We start from the raw sequence: 20425 nt of genomic DNA, 5'->3' as shown, positions 1-20425 counted from the left end.
TGACAGGATGTAGAACAACATGAACCCTACTACATTACTGGTGGGAATATGAAATGATACATCCATTTTGGAAAATAGTTTAGTGATTTATTTATTTTTTCCAGATTTAAAAGATAACAGAAATAATAAATTTAAGGTATATAATCTGATAATTTCATATACACTGTGAAATGATCACCACAATCAAGCTAAATAACATATCTATTACCTCACATAGTTGCCTGGTATATAACAATAATACTCTCCTAGCAAACTTGAGCATACACACATTATTATTAATTATGGTGTATTAGATCTCCTGAACTTATTCATCTCATAACTGAAAGTTGTACTCTTTGGGAAGCATCTCTACTCCCAGGCCTCTGGTAACTAATCTTGTACTTTCTGTTTCTATGAGTTTGACTCTTTTAGATTCTACATAAAAGTGAGATCATGGTATTTTTCTTTCTGTGTCTGGCTTATGTCATTACCATAATGTCCTCCTGGTTCATCCATGTTGTCACAAATGGCAGCATTTTCTTGTTTTTAGAGGCAAAATAATACTCCATTGTGTAAATACAACACAATTTTTTATCCACTCATCTGTCAGCACAAACTTAGTTATTTCTATATCTTGGTTACTGTGGATAATGCTGCAATGAACATGGAAATGCAAATATCTTTTTTATATTCAAAGAAATTAAATGATTACTAGATTATATGGCCTTTCTATTTAATTTTTGAGGAACCTCCTATACTGTTTCCCATGATGAGGTAATTGTGTATTAGATTAAAAATCATATGACTCAGTCATTTTACTCCCAGAAATTTTCCCAGGAGAAATGAAAATACATTTCATTTGGACTAATGAATGTCCAAAAAAACTTTATTCATAATGGTCAAAAACTAGAAAGATGGCTTAAATATATATTGACAAGTGAATGTACAAATTACAGTATACTCACACAATAGAATACTATTTGGTAATAAAAAAGAGTGAACAATGGAAACTACAATATAGTATAATCTTAAAACCATGTTGAGTGGTTGAGTGAAAAAAGCCAGATTACTCTAGGATCTCATTTATGCAAAATGCTAGAAAAATTAAAAATAATATATACAAAAAATGAAATATACAGTGTCAAAAAGTAGATCAATATTTGCCTGAAGGTATTTGATTGCAAAGCAGAATCAAAGAGTTTTGGAATCACAGAAATGTTCTATATCTTACTCATGGTTTTTATGTAGATAAATAAAGAGGTGTATACACACATATACATATAATTGTTAATACTATGTGAACTTATACTTGTAATGGTATATGGCATTTTAGTATACGTAAATTATAACTCAATAAAATTGTCTTAAAATTAAATAATTAACCCAGTTAAGAGTAAGAGTTAATAAACCATTAATGTCTCTGCTTAGCATTTTACAGTGGTCTTATAAAACTTGGAATTTGGTCATTTTAGCATGAAAGTGGTCTTACTGGTTCATGATCTGTGCTGCTTTTCCTCATTAATTTTTAAAATCTAGCAAAATAACTTACCAATATAGTTCTTTGACACGGCAACTTCCCTGACTTCAATGTGAACAGACCCTCTTGGTATCTGCACCACTTCCATATAACCTAGAACATAGAAGATAGCCAATAGTAAGTACCTGCAGTCAGAAAATGAGTGTTAGTAACCATTCAATACTAACAGTTTCTTAATTTTTCCATTATTATTTCTCTGACTCTGTACTTTACAAATTATGAAATACGGGCAAAATTTCCTTTGGGTTCATAAATATATTTTAGAGAAAAAGTATTTTTTCCTCAAAATTAGAGATATTATTAACATCTTGACAAGTATAACATTTTTTTTCTTCAATACATGATCTTCACATCAATACTCTACGGGTTTTCACACCTTATGAAAGATGGTGGAACGAGATAGACATCTACTATGTACATGTATGATTACATGAATGGTATGAATCTACAATGTGCACAACCACAGAGATGAAAAGTTGTACCCCATTTGTGTACAATGAATCAAAATGCAGCCTGTAAAAACAAAAAAAAAACAAATAAAAAAAGAAATAAAACGACAACAAAATAAAAGAAACATGGTAAACTGGCACAGTGGCACATGCCTGTGGTTTCTGCTACTCAAGAGGCTGAGGTAGAAGGATTGCTTGAGCCCAGGAGTTTGAGGCTAGCCTGGGTAACACAGTGAGACTGAAATTAAAATAATAATAATAAAAATAATAATAATAACTTCAACTGTTATAATTCTAGGGCTGGTTGTCAATCAGTGGTAGAGTGCTTACCCTTTTTTCAATCCCAGCACCACTGAAAGAAAGAAAGAAAGAAAGAAAGAAAGAAAGAAAGAAAGAAAGAAAGAAAGAAAGAAAGAAAGAAAGAAAGAAAGAAAGGAAGGAAGGAAGGAAGGAAGGAAGGAAGGAAGATGGCTACATGGCTAAGTGAAGTCTTATATAGAATAACATTTCCTTAAAATATCTTATATGAATATCATTTTATTTATTTTTATTTAAAAAGTGTTCCATATGTTTATTGGTACATTATAATTATATATAACAGTGGAATGATTACATATTCATATATGCATGCAATGTAACAATATAATTTAATCAATTTTGTTCCCCAGTATCTCTACTCTCTTTCCTTCCCTTCCTCCCTCCTCCTTGGGTCCCTTTCCTCTACTCCATTGGTTTCTTTTCTGTTTTACATGAAGTCACATTTAATACTTGAATGACTAAAAGCAACTTGGGGCAAAAACACTGTCTGCCTAAATAAGGAAAATTCAAAATAAAGTTGCAGGGGAATCGAAGTGTTCTGGCTATTACAAGTATACCAGAGGAATTGTTTCTACACACTCACCTCCTCTGGGCAAGGAGTCATTGAAGAATCCTTCGATGGCATCACATGTGCTTCCATCCCCTCCGCAGACTCGACATCTATCTTCCCTAGCATCAGATCCCAAAATATTATCACAACCTACATGCTGAAAATAGAGAAGAATATTTAGTGCATCGAAAATATTAATTTTTGGAACTATAACTAATTAATATATATATATATATAACTTACTTATTTACTTGTTTTTCCAGTAAAGGAAATCAAAATAGGAAATACTTTTCCATTTACTTTTACTTTCCAATAAGAATCAGCTAACATTTCTCAACACCAAAGTTTAAAGTAAAAAAATTTTGATTCCCTAGGAATGTATGCCTATATTTGTAACCTAGATCTCTCCTTCATTTATAAGAATCATGCTCTAATTCTTAAATTATTATAAGTTACTAGCAACAGGGCCTTGCCTATACTCTCAAACAAGAAATCCAAAAACTAAGAAAAATGGCTTATGGTCCTCTACAGGTTACAACAACAACAGTCCTGACTAAGGATATGGTTTGTCCTATCTAATCCAATTGTTAGTGTTGAGGATTTGTTGTAGAATTCACACTTGGGCAAATATTTAAAAATGAACAACTTTTCCTATTAGATGAATAAAATTGCTATAAACAAAAAGGAAACGTAGCATACAATGTAAGAAGCTGAAATACCACCTTTCAATTTTACATTTAGTTACAAAAATGTGTATTTTAAATATATATTTGGTATATATTTTGGTGCTTGAATTTGTACATTTACCATTAGCCATTGATACCAGACATGTAATTCCTGAATAAAACCCGTAGTTGGAACTTGGTTATTTGAAAAAACTTGAGTATTGTCACAAAACTAACTTTCTTCTTCAAGGAAATAAATTACCCCTGCACACACAGATAAGTATACATACACATGCACACACACATGAAATGGATTGTAGGATACATTTGGAGGCAAGTAACCAGAAGGATAATAAGAAATTTTCCAAGAAATTATGAGATTAAGCAAAATAGACAATACTTTGATCTCTTCTTTCTCAGTTTGTGTCACTTAGTTATGTACTTCTCTTTAAAGTAAAACAAAACCAAATGAGAAAAAAAATTATGAGAACAGTGGGTTTTGTGGTTTTTCTTATTATGGTAAGATTCACACACAGGTTTAAGAACATAGCTTGGATTTACTTCCACAATTTCCAAGTAGTCTAATTTCCTAAAGTAAATGCTTTAATAATATAAAGACTAACCCTATAATGAAAAACATTGTAAATACTTCAAAAGGAGAAAATGCAGGAAGAGCATGGCTGTTTCTCACTTTAAGAATTATGATATGAAATATAAAAAATCTTCCAATGAGAACATATGGTAGCCACATGAATAAGAGCTGGATCTTTGTTCCCTCTCTTTTTCTGTCATTTTGTTTGTAAACAGAAGAATAATGTAAATTAAAGTCAAAATATTTTCATACCCCTGGCAATTGCTATAAACGTAACTAGAATACCAGAATCAATTTCATTTGGTGTGTGACTGTGAATGGGTCATTCTACAAACTATATATGTTGTCATCCTTTATTGGAAATCAAATTTCCCTAAAATGTATTCTTGTTTTTTTTTTTTTTTTCCTTAAAGAACATAGGATTAAATAGGAGCTACTATCTGAGAAAAAGAAAGGTCTCAAAAATCCCAACAAAGAAGAGTAAAATCTGAGTAACCTTGCATTCTCCATTGATACAGATATCCAGGGAGTCTGCATTGCATTGGGTCCCATCAATCACTGCAGGGGCACGTTCAGTGTAGAAATTGTAACCTTCAGCCAAGCAGTTTAATGCACAAGGTTTTACCCCTCCTAGAGAAATAAAATAAAAGAGAAAAAATTGGAGTGGTTCTCCCATTGAACAGTGATTCAGTATTATCCATAGCAAATTTACAGTTCATACAGGCACCATTCCCAAACTATACACGTAGATATGAAAGTTTCTTTTCTGTTTTTCAGTGCAAATCTAGTATATTGCACATGCCAGGCAATCTTTCTCTTTCTTTCTTTCTTTCTTTCTTTCTTTCTTTCTTTCTTTCTTTCTTTCTTTCTTTCTTTCTTTCTTTCTAATAAAAAATTCATATTTATTTTCATCGATTATGCAACTTAAAGGAGGACCTGCTGAGAAGGTTTAAAATTTCCAGGTACTTCCATTATATATTTACAATATATTTTAGGTCAGAAGGGAATCATAGTGGAAGTACTTGAATGTTTAAAACACGAACAGAAGAAAAACAATTTTAAAAGACTAAGGAAATAAAGTATACAATGTCTTGAAACAAATAACAAATAAGAATTTGTGTAACCAGTAAGAATTTCTGTTATGTATGCTGCTGAAATTAATACAAAAACACTGCCAGAATATGGTAGTTGTAAGACAAAACTAAATTTGTACCTGCCTTATTTTATCACACTTAATGAGCTCAGCTTTAGCATATAGATAAATGATTGTGAAATTAGCAAATCAAAGATAAAAGTAAATATAGCATTAAATTTGAATAATTCCTATGGATAAATAACCAGAAAAATCTGAAATAATATTAGACTTGAATAGTTAAAGCAATATTTAATGTTATTTGGGGAATAAATGCATTTAATAACTTGAGCATTTTCATTTTAACATAGAAATTTGTATTTTTACAGTTTAAGCAAAAAATAGGAAAATAACAGCAATTAACAAAACAGTACATATTATGACTTTATAGTATATTAGAAAATAGAAACATATGTGGACCTATTGTAATGAAAATAGCACATGAAAAGTTACTATTTATAAATATGTAATTATTGACAGAAATTATAATGTAAGAATATTTTCTTTAAAATATTTACTTCATGAAGTTTAAAACATTTTGACCTTATTATAGATAGAATGATAAATTCTCTTTGAAATAAAAAATACTACTTCTAATAAAGAAAGAGCAAGCAGCAATGAAATCACAAGCATAGGTCTCCGTGAAGCTCTTAGAAACCAGGTTGCTTCCAAGTAGAAGTGTGTAAACTAAGGGAGGAGACTGAGTAGTGCAGTCAAGCAAGAATAAAGCAGAGAATACATTCCACCAGGAGATCACTGTTACAGTTAAACTGTCAAGCAAAAGATGTCCTAGTGTTATCAGACACTGCTTCTTCAAGAGAAAATGAAAACCTAGATCTTTTCAGTGTAAACTCTTCTGGTTTTTAAACTGTTGGCAAAACTGGCCCTTAAACTATCAATTTATAACCTCTGGTCTGAGTTCATGTTTTCTTCCATCTTCAGTAGAAGCTTCTACATAACTTATAATGTTATTTTTAGGCTTAGATTAATGATACACTTTGCTATACTGATCACAGAAATAACAAGCAATAAATGCAATAATTTCATCCTGAAATGATAGTCAAACTGTATTTATTTTTATTAGATTCTTATCAGGGGCTGGGGATATAGCTCAGTTGGTAGTGTTTGCCTTGGAAGCATAAGACCCTGGGTTCAACCCCCAGTACCGCCAAAAAAAAAAAAAAAAAAAAAGAGATTCCTATCAATAAAATTTCTCTACATTTTCATGAATGTTACTGGGATTTTTTTATTATTACCTGATATAGTTCTTTTACCATTGTTTATTATAATGGTTTGGAATTTACTGTAGCATTTTATGTGTCAAGCTTTAAAAAGAGAACTTAGTCTTTCTTTACTCAACTTTAGGAAGTACATATAATACTCTGGTTTTATCCCTTAGCCAACTATGTCATAAAATTAGAGTAAATTTCTTCTTTGCTTATAGCCAATGATGTGTTCAGCTTTGTTCTGCCACAATGAGCTTTCAGAAGAGTTCTGCTGGGGTGACATCAGTAAGATGGGCAAGAGGAGCACTCTAACATCTTTCCCTTGCAGAAGCATTGAATTTTATAACTACCCACAGATGAGAGTACCTTTGTGGAAATCTGAGAATACAGTGGAGAAGTTCCAGCATACCATTAGAACAAAAACTTCAAGAACAGGTGCATTAAAGGGGTCTGAGAATAATTTCACCTTAATTGCATCACACTTCCCTCATATCAGTATAGCTTAGGGAAAAGAGAGACCATTCAACTCATGATTTCTCCCACAGGAAAAAAATGAGACAAAAGAGTCATCACTAGACTCCCTTGCTTTATGGGATACTGCTCAAGAGGCCTATTTCCTTTTCATCCCACCCAGACTACTGAAGTGGAAGCAGAGAAGAGAGGCATAACTAACCACTCCCTTGACTCCATTGGAAAATCCATGCTTGAGTCATTTAAGATGTTTTGCCTATGACCCCTTTCACAAATGGCCCATGGGCACCCCCAGAAACTCTGCATATCTACTCCCCACTCCCTAAGGCTAGCAGTCTGAACATGACCTTATGGACAGTGAGTGCAAGAGCCTAACAAGAACATCTGGCTCAGCTTTGCAGGATTAAACAAAGGCAAGCAACGTGAGCATTTTGATGGGCACCGCCCTAGAGCAAATAAACTAGAGCTCTTTAGCACCAGCTTTGTGAGATCCAGAGAGGGTATACCATCTTAAGAACTCTTCCTCAAGAGGAAACAGGGTGTGGAGTAGACATAATGATAGTAAAGGCGTGACAGAGCCCAGAATTTCTAACTGGGTTATTTGGTGAAGATGCAACACTCACTGGGAGAAAATCTTTGCCACACATACTTTGGATAGAGTCCTCATCTCCAGAATCTATAAAGAACTCAAAAAACTTTATGTCAAGAATACAAATAACAATCAACAAATAGGCTAAGGAAATCAGCAGACACTTCACAGAAGAATATCTGCAAGCAATCAACAGATATATGGAAAAAAAATGTTCAACATCTCTAGTAATAAGAGAAATGCAAATCAAAACTACCCTAAGATTTCATCTCACCCCAATTAGAATGGCAATTATCAAGAATACAAGCAACAACAGGTGTCGGCGAGGATGTGGAGAAAAAGGTACACTCATACATTGCTGGTGGGGCTGCAAATCAGTGTAGCCACTCTGGAAAGCAGTGTGGAGATTCCTTAGAAAACCTGGAATGAAACCACCATTTGACCCAGCTATCCCACTCCTTGGCCTATACCCAAAGGACTTAAAATCAGCATACTACAGTGATGCAGCCGCATCAATGTTCATAGCTGCTCAATTCACAATAGCCAGATTGTGGAACCAACCTAGATGCCCTTCAATAGATGAATGGATAAAGAAACTGTGGTATATATACACAATGGGATATTACTCAGCCATAAAGAAGAATAAAATTATGGCATTTGCAGGTAAATGGATGAAGTTGGAGAACATCATGCTAAGTGAAATAAGTCAATCCCAAAACACCAAAGGACAAATGATATCTCTGATAAGCGGATGATGATACAAACGGGGGGTGGGAGGGAGGCAGGAATGGAGGAAGGACGGATTATATAGAGGAAAAAGAGGAGTGGGAGGGGTGGGGGAAAGGAAAAATAACAGAATGAGTCAAACATCATTGCCCTATATATATGTATGATTATACAAATGGTATGCCTCTACTTCATGTACAACCAGAGAAACAAGTTGTACCCCATTTGTTTACAATGAATCAAAATAAATAAATTTTTAAAAAAGACGCATCACTCCAGGATTCCGTCAGTAAAAACTATAGGAGACAAGTTCTTCAAATGTGAAGACAGTAACACAAGACTTCAAGAAACAAGAAAATGAAAGAAACATGATACCACCAAAGGAACACGATAATAGTCTAGTAACTAACCACAAAGAAATGGAGATTGTGAATGGTCTGTCACAGAATTAAAGATAATTGTTTGGGTTGGAAGTGTAGCTCAGTTAGCAGAGCATGAACTTAGAATGCATGAGGCCTTGGGTTTAATTCCAAGCACCAAAATGGGGGGGAAAGTTTAAGGAAGCTACAAGACAGCAGATGGACAACTCACTGAAATTAGAAAAAAAGCAGTATGTGAAAAAAAAAAAGAAAACTTTAAAAAAACTGTAACATTCACACTGTGAGAATCCTGATAGGAGAAAAGAAAGAAAAGAAGAAAGCTTATATAAAGACATAATGGCTGAAAATCCCCAAATATAAGGAGAGAGATGGACATTCAGGTACATGAAGCACAAAGTTTTCCAAAAAGGTTCAATCAAAACACATTTTACAAAGATAAAATCAAACTATCAAAAATCAAGGAAAATGTCAGGCATGGTGGTACACAACTGTAATCTTGCTGACCCTGGAGGCTGAGGAAGGAGCAAGTTCAAGTTCAGCCTCAGCAATTAGTGAGACCCTGTCTCAAAGTAAAAATTAAAAGGACTAGGGATGGAGCTTAATGGTAAATTGCCCCTAGGTTCAACCCCCAGTACCAATTAAATAAATAAAAGAAAAAAAAAATATTGAAAGCAACAAGAGGAAAAAAGTTCACCACATACAAAAGAACTCCAAAGGACTACCTGAAGTTTTCTCTGCAAGCCTACAGGCCAGCAGAGAGGGGGATGATAGGTTCAAAGGGCTGAAAGATAAAACTGCCAACCAAGAATACTTTACCTGACAAAGCTGTCCTTCAGAAATGAAGGAGAGAGAAAGATTTTCCCAGATAAACAAAAGCTGAGGGAGTTCATCACCACTAGACCTGCCATACAAGAAATGCTAAGGGGAGTTCTTCAAGCTGAAATGAAAGGATGCTAATTAGTAACATGAAAACACATAAAAATAAAATTCACTGGTAAAGGTCAATATATAGTAAAATTCAGAATACTCTTAATATTATTATGGTGGTAAGTAAATCATCACTACCATAATTTGTTAATGAATACACAATATAAAAGTTGTAAAATGTGACATCAAAACCATAAAATGAGTCAAAGTATAGAATTTTTGTAGGTGATCAAATTTAAGTTGTTGTCAGCTTAAAAATAGATGACTATAACTATAAGATACTTCATGTAGGCCTCATGGTAACCATCACAAAAAATCTTGGTACACATAAGGGAAACAAAATCATCAAGCCAATAAAGATAGCAAGAGAAGAAAAGAGGAACAAAAGGACCTATAAAACAGTACCCCCAAAAAAGTGACAAAATGGCAATAGTAAGTCATTACCTACCAATATTTACTTTAAATATAAACATAAACATTAAATTCTGCAATAAAGACATAGAGTGGTTGAATGGATATAAAACAAGACCCAACTCCACACTGCCAACAAGTGAAGCACCTCAGATTTAAGGATATACATATACTAAAAGGGAAGGTATAGGAAAAGGTATTACATGAAAACAGAAACCAATGAGGAAAGCATAGTCTCTTTATTAATGAATGTTGGGGAAACTGGATATTAACATGCAAAAAAGTCATATTGGATCCTTATTATACCACCATACACAAAAACTATCTCAAAATAGACTGAGATCAATATCCAAAACATATAGGGAACTGATACAACTCAACAATAATAGTAAAACAAGAAGTAACACAATTGGTAAAGAGCCTGAATAGACATTTTTCCATAGAAGACATGCATATGCCAAATAGGTTCATGAAAAAGTGTAAAATCTTTCCCTAGTCATCAGGGAAATGAAAATCAAAACCACAATGAGATATCATCTCACACCTACTGGGATGTCTACAAGCTAAATGTCAAAAGATAAAGAATGCTGAGAAAACGGAGTCCTTATATGTTCTTACTAGGAATGAAAATTGGCACTTCCATAGTGGAAAATAGTATGTATGTTTCTCAAACCATTAAAAACAGACTGCCATATGCTTCTGCAATCCTATTTCTGCATGTGTATCTAATGAAAATTAAATCATAATGCAATTAAACAAAAAGATATCTAGAAAATCTTAAATATTTAGAAATTAAAACAATTCAGTTTTAAGTGACCCAAAAGCCAAAGAAGAAAGCACAAAGTAAGTAAAATATTATGAACGGAAAGAAATAAAGTTACTACATATTGAATTTGGGAATACAGGAGAGCAAAATAACTGAAAATAAATAACATAAATATAAAAGAAAAACTAAAGAATTAGAAAAAGATAAGCAATATAGAATAGCACCAATGCCAAAATTTGGGTGTCTACAAATATTTAAAAATAAATAAACCCCAAACAGTAGTGAGTAAGAAGAATACAGAAGAAATAAATTATTGGTATTAGAAATGAAAGAGCATATATCACTATAGATCCTATAAATATTAAAGAAAATAATAAGAAAGTTATCAATCCATGTTAATAGATTGGACAACAAGGATGTAAAATAAATTTCTTAAAAACACAAAATTTTTTAAAAAACTAAAACAGAAGAAAGTTTATTTTAAAAAAATCTGAATAGCCTTTTTTTCCCCCTTTGTTACTGGGAAATGAACTGAGGGGCACTTAATCTCTGAGCCACATTCCCAGCCATTTTTATATTTTATTTTGAGACAGGGTCTCACTAAGTTTCTTAAGACTTAGCTAAGTTGAATTCACCATCCTCCTGCCTCAGCCTCCCAAGCCACTGGGATTACAGGTGTAGGAATAAAATTTGTAATAATTATTTTTTACAAAGAAAATATAAGCTTGGGTAAATTTACTAGTGAAATTTATTGTAATGAAGGAATAATATCAATCCTTCAAACTATTTCAAAATAAAGATTCTACTTCTGAAGCAAGAGTACCTCTGATTACCAAAGTTTATAAAAAATACAAGAAGAACTGGGTATGGTGGCAGATGCCTATAATCCCAGAAGCTCCAGAGACTGAGGCAGGAGGATTGGAGTTCAAAGCCAGCCTCAGCAAAGGCAAGGTGCTAAGCAACTCCGTGAGACCCTGTCTCTAAATAAAATACAAAATAGGACTGGGGATGTGGCTCAATGGTTGAGTGCCACTGAGTTCAATCCCTAGTACCAAAACAAACAAACAAAAAAAAACCACAATAAAAAACTTATGAATCAATATCCCTTACAAACTACATGCAAATGTCTTTAATGAGACATGAAGAGTTAAATCGAAATGCATACAAAAGTAAATATATCATTATCACATGGGGTTTATCCTGGGAATAGATGTTCCTTATGGGAGCATCTATCAACACAATCAGAATATTAACAGAAAAAAAACAAATAAAATCAAGACATGCACAAATTATACTGCAGGACCAATCTACTACATTAAAGCACAAAATAAAATGCATAAAGATAAAAATAGATTGTCTAAATTTCCAGATAATAAGACTATTCATCATGAAAATGTTAAGCAATGTACGACTTTAAAACATGAAAATTTAGAAAGGCCATAAAATACAAAGTTACTATACAAAAATCAATTTTATTTTTATATGCTAGAGCATGAAATTAAAATGAAAATTTCAGGGTCCAGTGCCCACTCAGTGTGGATCCAGCAGCCTGGCAACACCCAACCCCGGTGCATACCACCCCCACATGGGCTTCCCCCCATCTACCAATGGGTTGGTACACCTCTGCCACCATCTTGGATTATACCTGCTACCACTGCCACCATGATTAGTTGGAATAGCTTCCATCTTGGGACACCTGCCAAAGACTAGAAGTTCATTATCAAGGTACCTACAGGTTAGCTGCTGCTGCCACCACCAACTTGGGATGTGGCCGCTTACAACCAGGGATAAGAGCCAGGACCTAAAAGATCATCACCAAGGGTCCTGCAGGCTTGGTTACATCTGAGGTATCCCTACTAGGTGTGTTAATAACCACCATCTTGCTGCAGAGGCAGGTGAGAGCCTTGCAAGGGGCCAGTAGGTTGGAAAAGGATGTAAGAGCATCTTGATCCTGGCTCATCCAGCCAATCAGCCAGGCACCCACCAAGATCCCAGAGACAATTCAGGCAGCTCTTGCTAGGAACCAACATCAGCCTGGCCCATGACTCCATCAATCATCTGGTCCCACTGGTTTAGCAATCAACAGGGCCCTCCAGTTTCTCAATGCCCAGTATCCCAACCATTCCCAAGCCACCAACCCAGCCCAGTGGCTGGCGTACAGCTTTCAACTCCTGGTCCTGATTCACCAATACAGAACAGTTTTCCAAGACAGGCACACAGGTCCCAGCACTAAGTCCTCGGGACCCCCAGGGAGAGAGGTTCCTAACTGGGAAGTTGAAAGAGCAGGGGCAGGAGAGATACATTTTAGAGACTAAATTATAGACCAGGAATTGTGGGGTCCACGAGTAGAGGAAGGGGCTAAGACTAGGCTCCTGTGTCACACGAGTGGACCCCAAAGAGGAGTCCTAGGGTGCAATCTTCCAGAACAACTGGTGATTGCTATACCCTGCCTCCAGGAGTCAAAACTCCAAGTCTAATCTGCCCACCTTAGTAATAGTCATCATCCTGATAGTGGAGTTACCAGCAAATTCCAAACAACCCCACCCATCAGAATAGAAGGGAAGCAGAGTAGATATTGAACTCCAATAGAAACAATTGTTCAATTCTCCTTTAAGACTTTTTTCCCCGTATTCCTGTTTCTCTTATCTTTTTTTGTTTCCCGCTCTCACATCCCCATCATCTTTGAAATCAAGTACCTTTCATGCATCAGGCTACTGAAGACCAGGAGATTTGAATAGTATATTACAGTTTTGATGTAGATCCTTTTTCTTTTTAACTTACTCTAATTTCCTCCTTTTTATCAGTTTCCTTGGAGTTTCTTTCTCCCTTTTCTCCTGCTAACAACCAACATCTTTTGATTCTGCTTTCACTCTTCCTATGATCTAGTACCTCTATATTCTCACTTCTTACCTCATTAACATCACATCCCACACCTCTCCCCTGTCCTCTCTTTGTCCACCACTAGAAATTGTACACCTTATTGCAAACCTATTGTTTATGCCGTAGATAATAATTGAACTCATCATCTCTGTTTATTACAACAATATTGTTAATGTCTTAATAGGGGCTAAATGGATTAAGGCTGCATATTGTTTGTATTGGGTGCTATTAATATTGACCTCCCCCTTAAAGGTGAGGTATTGGAAACCTGCAGGGACACTATAAATATATAGGGTGGAAACTGTTATACCTCAGATCCACACTGCAAGAGGGGAAGATACATGAACAACATGAACAAATAAGGGAAGAAAGCACCCCAAACAAACCAATATGTTATATTAATAGAATCCATTGACATCATGGTAGAAGAAATGTCAGAAAAGGAGTTCAGAATGTACATAATTAAAATAATCTGCTAAAGGATGATATAAGAGAGCAAATGCAGGCAACAAAGATCACTTCAAAAAAGAATTAAAGAGCAAATGCAGGAAGTAAAAGAGTATTTCAATAAAGAGATAGAGATTCTGGAAAAAACAAACAAAAAGAAATCCTTGAAATGAAGGAAATGATAAACCAAATTAAAAACTCAATAGAAAGCATCACCAACATACTTGGAAGATAGAACCTCAGACAATGAAGACAAAATATTTAATTTTGGCAATAAAGTTGACCACACAGAGAAGATGATAAGAAATCATCAACAGAAACTCCAAGAACTAAGGGATATCATGAAAAGACCAAATTTACGAATTACTGGGATTGAGGAAGGCACAGAGATACAAACCAAAGGACTGAAAAATCTGTTTGAATGTAATAATATCCAGAAAATTTCCTGAAGAATGAAATGGAAAATAAAATACAAGATACTTGCAAGACACCAAATTTACAAAATTACAACAGATCCACACCAAGGCACATTATAATGAAAATGCCCAGAATACAAAATAAAGAGAATTTTAAAGGCCATGAGAGAAAAGTATCAGGTTACATATAGGGGGAAACCAAAACAGGTATCAGCAGATTTCTCAGCCCAGATCCTAAGAGCTAGAAGGGCCTGGAACAATATATACCAAGCTCTGAAAGAATCTTATATCCAGCAACAAAATAAAAACCTTTCATAATAAACAGAAGTTAAAAGAATTTACAAATAGAAAGCCTGCACTACAGAACATTGTCAGCAAAATGTTCCATGAGGAGGTAATGAAAAACAACAATGAAAGCAAGCAAAGGGAAGAACTAGAGTAAAGGAAAAGTCAATCAAATGAGAAACCAAGTCAAGTTGAAAACCAAAAATAAGCCAAAATGACTGGGAATACAAATCATGTTGCAATAATAACCCTGAATGTTAATGGCCTAAATTCATAAATAAAAAGACATAGACTGGCACATTGGAAAAAAAAAAAAAAAAAGACCCAACAATATGCTGACTTCAAGAGCCTCATCTCATAGGAAAAGACATCCACAGACTGAAGGTGAAAGGATAGGAAAAATCATATCATGCACACAGACTCAGAAAAAAAGCAGGGGTTTCCATCCTCATATCAGATAAACCAGACTTCAAGCCAAAGTTAGGAGGGATAAAGAAGGACATTTTCATATTGCTTAAAGGAAACATAAATCAATAAGATATAACAATCACAAATATTTATGCCCCAAACAATGGAGCATCTATGTACACCAAACAGACTGTTCTCAATTTCAGGAATCAAATAGACCACAACACAATAATACTGGTTGACTTTAGCACAACTTTCTCACCATTGGATAGATCTTCCAAACAAAAACTGAACAAAGAAAATCTAGAATGCAATAATAAAATCAATAATTCAGACTTAACAGATATAGAATATCCCATCCATCAACAAGCGAATACACTTTTATCTCAGCAGCACATGAATCTTTCTCTAAAATACACCATATGTTATGCCATAAAGAAACTCTTAGCAAATATAAAAAGACAGAGTACTTTTAAAAACTTGCATTTTATCATATCATAATGAAATAAAATTACAAATCAATCATAAAATAAAGAATAGAAACTACTTTAACACCTGGAGACTAAAAATATACTACTGAATGATGCATGGATAGCAGAAGACATCAGGGAGAAGATAAAAAAAATTCTTAGAGGTAAATAAGAACACAGATACAACATATCAAAATATCTGGGACACTATGAAAGCAGAACTAAGAGGAAAGTTCATTGCATTGAGCTCATTCAATAAAGAGTAAAAAGTCAAAGAGTAAATGACATAACATTACATCTCAAAGCCCCAGAAAAAGGAGAACAGATCAACACAAAAAGTAGGAGAAGACAGGAAATAGTTAAAATCAGAGCTGAAATCAATGACAGTGAAACAAAAGAAACAATTCAAAAATTGACAAAATAAAAAGTTCATTCTTTGAAAAGAAAACAAAACCGATAAACTCTTAGCCACACTAACAAAGAGAAGGAGAGAGAAAATTCAAAATACAAATATTAGTGATAAAAAAGGAAATATCATAATGAACACTACTGAAATACAAAACATATTTAGAAGCTATTTTGCAAGTCTATACTCCATCAAAAGAGAAAATCTCGAAGACATCGACAAATATTTAGTGACACCTGATCCACCCAAATGAACCAGGAGGACATACACAATTTAAACAGATCAATTCCAAGCAATGAAATAGAAGATGCCATCAAAAGCCTACCAACCAAGAACTCGACCACATGGATTCTCAGACGAGTTCTACAAAAAACTCATACCAATATTCCTTAAAGTATTCCATGAAAATAGAAAAAAAGGGAACACTTCCAAACTCATTCTATGAAGCTAGTATCACCCTGATACAAAAACCAGACAAAGACACATCAAGGAAAGAAAACTTTGGACCAATATCCCTGATGAACATAGATGCAAAAATCCTTAACAAAATTCTAGCATATTAAAAAAGGTAGTGAGCCATGATCAAGTGGGGTTCATCCCAGGTTGTTTCAACATCTGGAAATCAATAAGTGTAATTCATCACAACAATAGACTTCAGGTTAAGAATCATATGATCACTTCAACAGAGGCAGAAAAAGCATTTGATAAAACATAGCACTCCTTCATGTTCAAAACACCGGAAAAACTAGGGATAGTAGGAACATATCTCAACATTGTAAAGGCTGTCTATGCTAAACCCAAAGCTAACATCATTCTAAATGGTGAAAAATTGAAAGCATTCTCTCAAAAAAATTGGAACAAGACAGGGATGTCCTCTTTCACCACTTCTATTCAAAAAATTCCTTAAAACTCCAACCAGAGCAATTAGACACACAAAAGAAATTAAAGGGATACGAACAGGAAAAAAGGAACTCAAACTATCACCGTTCATAAATGACATGATTCTACATTTAGAGGATACAAAAATTTCCTCCAAGATCAAAGATGGCAGACTAGAGGAAAGTTGTGTTCCTTGTCACTCCATAACTCCGGTTTCAAGCGGAGGATATCTGTTTCTTGGTGAGGCAGTTTCTCCTGCTTATCGGTCCCCTGCTGTTTACCCCGTTTGTCTGCTGTGATCACCTGCAGTTTGCCAGCATATGGACGCCTTTTTGGACTGAAGATTGCTCACTGTCAGGCGCCTATCATCCACCATTTGCCTGCCTCTGGCCTGTCCATCGCCTGCCTTATACCTATCCATCACCCACCGCACGAGGTTCACCTCCCAATCGTCCCACAATAGTCAGCAAACTCATCGCCGACTGCCAGTGGAGCACCAGCTCCCTGCTATTGCCTGGAAGTTCACTGTCACAGTACCTGCACGTTTGATTACACGTGGCTGCCGCCATTTTGAGACAACAGCCAGGCCCCATAGGACCCCTGACCAGATTGACTGAGCCCTGTCTCCAGGATCCCTCAGCCCAACCAATCACTCCCTGCCTCTGGGGCCCTCACATCGACTGACTGCTCCCTGCCGCCAGGACCCCCAGACCAACTGACTGCGCCCTACCACTGGGACCCCAGACCAACTGATTGCACCTGGCCTCCAGGATCCCACAACCACCAAACACGCCCGACCTCCAGGACCCCTGCCTGACCAACCACACCCCACCTCCAGGACCTCCAGTTGACCACTTACACACCCTGAGCTGCAGCTCTCCATTTGCCCACATATTTGGAAGCCAGAGCAGCCATCTTGGATAATCCTGGAAGCCATAGCTCCAATCTTTGGGTGGGGCAAATCCCATCCTGAGATGCCTACTGGAGACTTGAAGCTAATTGTTAGGTACCTCTCATGCATCAGGCTACTGAAAACTGGGAAGTTTGAATACTATATGACTGTTATACTGTAGATTTTCTTTTTTCTCCTTATTGAACAATTTTAAGATTTTATTTCTTTACTTTTCTTGCTCTCTTTTCCTTTTGTTTACCTGTTCCCTCAGAGTCTCTTTCTCCCCTTTTGCATGCTAACATCCAATTTCTTTTGATTACTCTCTCACCCTTTCTATTATCTAGATCTTCTTTCTTTTCATATCCCATTAACAGCTACATTCTACATCCCTCTGCATCTTCTTTGTCCTCCATTAGAAACTGCAGACCTTATTGCAAACCTGTTTGTTTTTATTTGTGAAGATAATATTTGAACTCATTCTGTTTATTATGACAATATTGTTATTGTCCTCATAGGGGGTATTTGGTCTAGGATTGCATACTGTCTGAATTGGGGACTGCTAACATTGATCTCCCCTTATAGAAAATGTTCTGGAAACCTATAGGGCCACTATAAACCAATAGGGGGAAATCTGCAATACCCCAGATCTGCACTGCTAGAGGGAAAGATACATGAACAACATGAAAAAACAAGTGAAAAAAATGATCCAAACAAATCTAGATTCTATATTAATAGAATCCAATGACAGTATGTTAGAAGAAATGTCAGAAAAGGACTTCAGATTATACATGATTAAGATGATTCGCAAAGCAAAGGATGAGAAAAGAGAGCAAATGCAGGCAATGAAAGATAATACCAATAAGCTGAAAGAGCACCTGCAGGAAGCAAAAGATCATTTCAACAAAGAGATAGAGATTCTCAAAAAAAAAAAAAACAAAACAAAAAAACGGAAATCCTTGAAATGAGGGAAAAAATAAACCAAATAAAAAACTCAATGGAAAGCATCACCAAAAGACTAGACCACTTGGAAGACAAGTACCTCAGACAATGAAGACAAAATATTTAATCTTGAAAATAAAGTTGGCCAAACAGACAAGATGGTAAGAAATCATGAACAGAATCTCCAAGAACTATGGGACATCATGAAAAGACCAAATTTAAGAATTATTGGGATTGAGGAAGGCACAGAGATACAAACCAAAGGAATGAACAACCTATTCAATGAAATAATATCAGAAAATTTCCCAACCCTGACGAATGAAATGGAAAATCAAATACAAGAGGCTTACAGAACACCAAATGCACAAAATCACAACAGATCCACACCAAGGCACATTATAATGAAAATGTCTAACATTCAAAATAAAGATAGGATTTTGAAGGCCATGAGAGAAAAGCATCATATTACATATAGGGGGAAACCAATAAGGATAGCAGCAGACTTCTCAACCCAGACTCTAAAAGCTAGAAGGGACTGGACCAAAATATTTCAAGCTCTGAAAGAACATGGTTGCCAACCAAGAATCCTATACCCAACAAAACTAACCTTCAGATTTGAAGATGAAATAAAATCCTTCCATGATAAACAAAAAAAATAAAAGAATTTACAAATAGAAAGCCTGCGCTACAGAATGTTCTCAACAAAATATTCCATGAGGAGGAAATGAAAAACAACAATGTAGGTCAGCAAGGGAGGAACTACCTTGAGAAAAACCACTCAAACCAAGCCAAATTAAAAACCAAAAATAAGCTCAAATGACTGGGAATACAAATCATATCTCAATAAAAACCCTGAATGTTAATGGCCTAAACTCATCAATCAAAAGACATAGACTGGCAGAATGGATTAAAAAGAAAGACCGAACAATATGCTGCCTGCAGGAGACTCATCTCATAGAAAAAGACATCCACAGACTAAAGATGAAAGGATGGGAAAAAACATACCACGCACATGGACTCAATAAAAAAGCGGGAGTTTCCATCCTTATATCAGATAAAGTGGACTTCAAGCCAAAGTTAGTCAGAAGGGATAAAGAAGGACATTTCATACTGCTTAAGGGAACCATAAATCAGGAAGACATAATGATAGTAAATATTTATGCCCCAAACAATGGTGCATCCCTGTACATCAAACAAATACTTCTCAATTTCAGGAATCACATAGACCACAACACAATAATTCTGGGTGACTTTGACGCACCACTGTCACCAGATAGATCTTCCAAACAAAATCCAACCAAAGAAACCATAGAACTCAATAACACAATCAATAACCTAGACTTAGTAGACATATATAGAATATTCCATCCATCAACAAGCAGATTCACTTTCTTCTCAGCAGCACATGGAACCTTCTCGAAAATAGACCATATGTTATGCCACAAAGCAGCCTTTAGGAAATGCAAAAAAACAGAGACACTGCCTTGTGTTCTATCAGATCATAAAGGACTGAGAGTAGAAATCAATGACAAAATAAAAAACAGAAATTACTCCAACACCTGGAGACTAAATAATATGCTATTGAATGAAACATGGATAACAGAAAACATCAGGGAGGAGATAAAAAAATTTCTTAGAGGCCAATGAGAATGATGATACAACATATCGAAATCTCTGGGACACTA

General features: G+C 35.2%; 1 protein-coding gene across 5 annotated transcripts in view; it reads right to left on the bottom strand.

Moving 5' to 3' along the window:
• ADAMTS6 (ADAM metallopeptidase with thrombospondin type 1 motif 6) overlaps nt 1–20425 on the bottom strand; it is a 318093-nt gene that overhangs the window by 63810 nt on the left and 233858 nt on the right. For all 5 annotated transcript variants that reach the window (XM_079144861.1, XM_079144865.1, XM_079144864.1 and 2 more), the window contains 3 exons: nt 4587–4720; nt 2867–2990; nt 1529–1609 (listed from right to left, as the gene is read on the bottom strand). In XM_079144861.1, coding sequence (XP_079000987.1) covers nt 1529–1609; nt 2867–2990; nt 4587–4720 — 339 coding nt within the window. The remainder of the gene's footprint in view (nt 1–1528; nt 1610–2866; nt 2991–4586; nt 4721–20425) is intronic.

Source organism: Sciurus vulgaris, assembly GCF_902686455.1.
Source record: "Sciurus vulgaris genome assembly, chromosome: 6".
Lineage (NCBI taxonomy): Eukaryota > Metazoa > Chordata > Mammalia > Rodentia > Sciuridae > Sciurus > Sciurus vulgaris.
The sequence above is the reverse complement of the archived record's forward strand: the minus strand, read 5'-3'. Positions and strand labels throughout refer to the sequence as shown.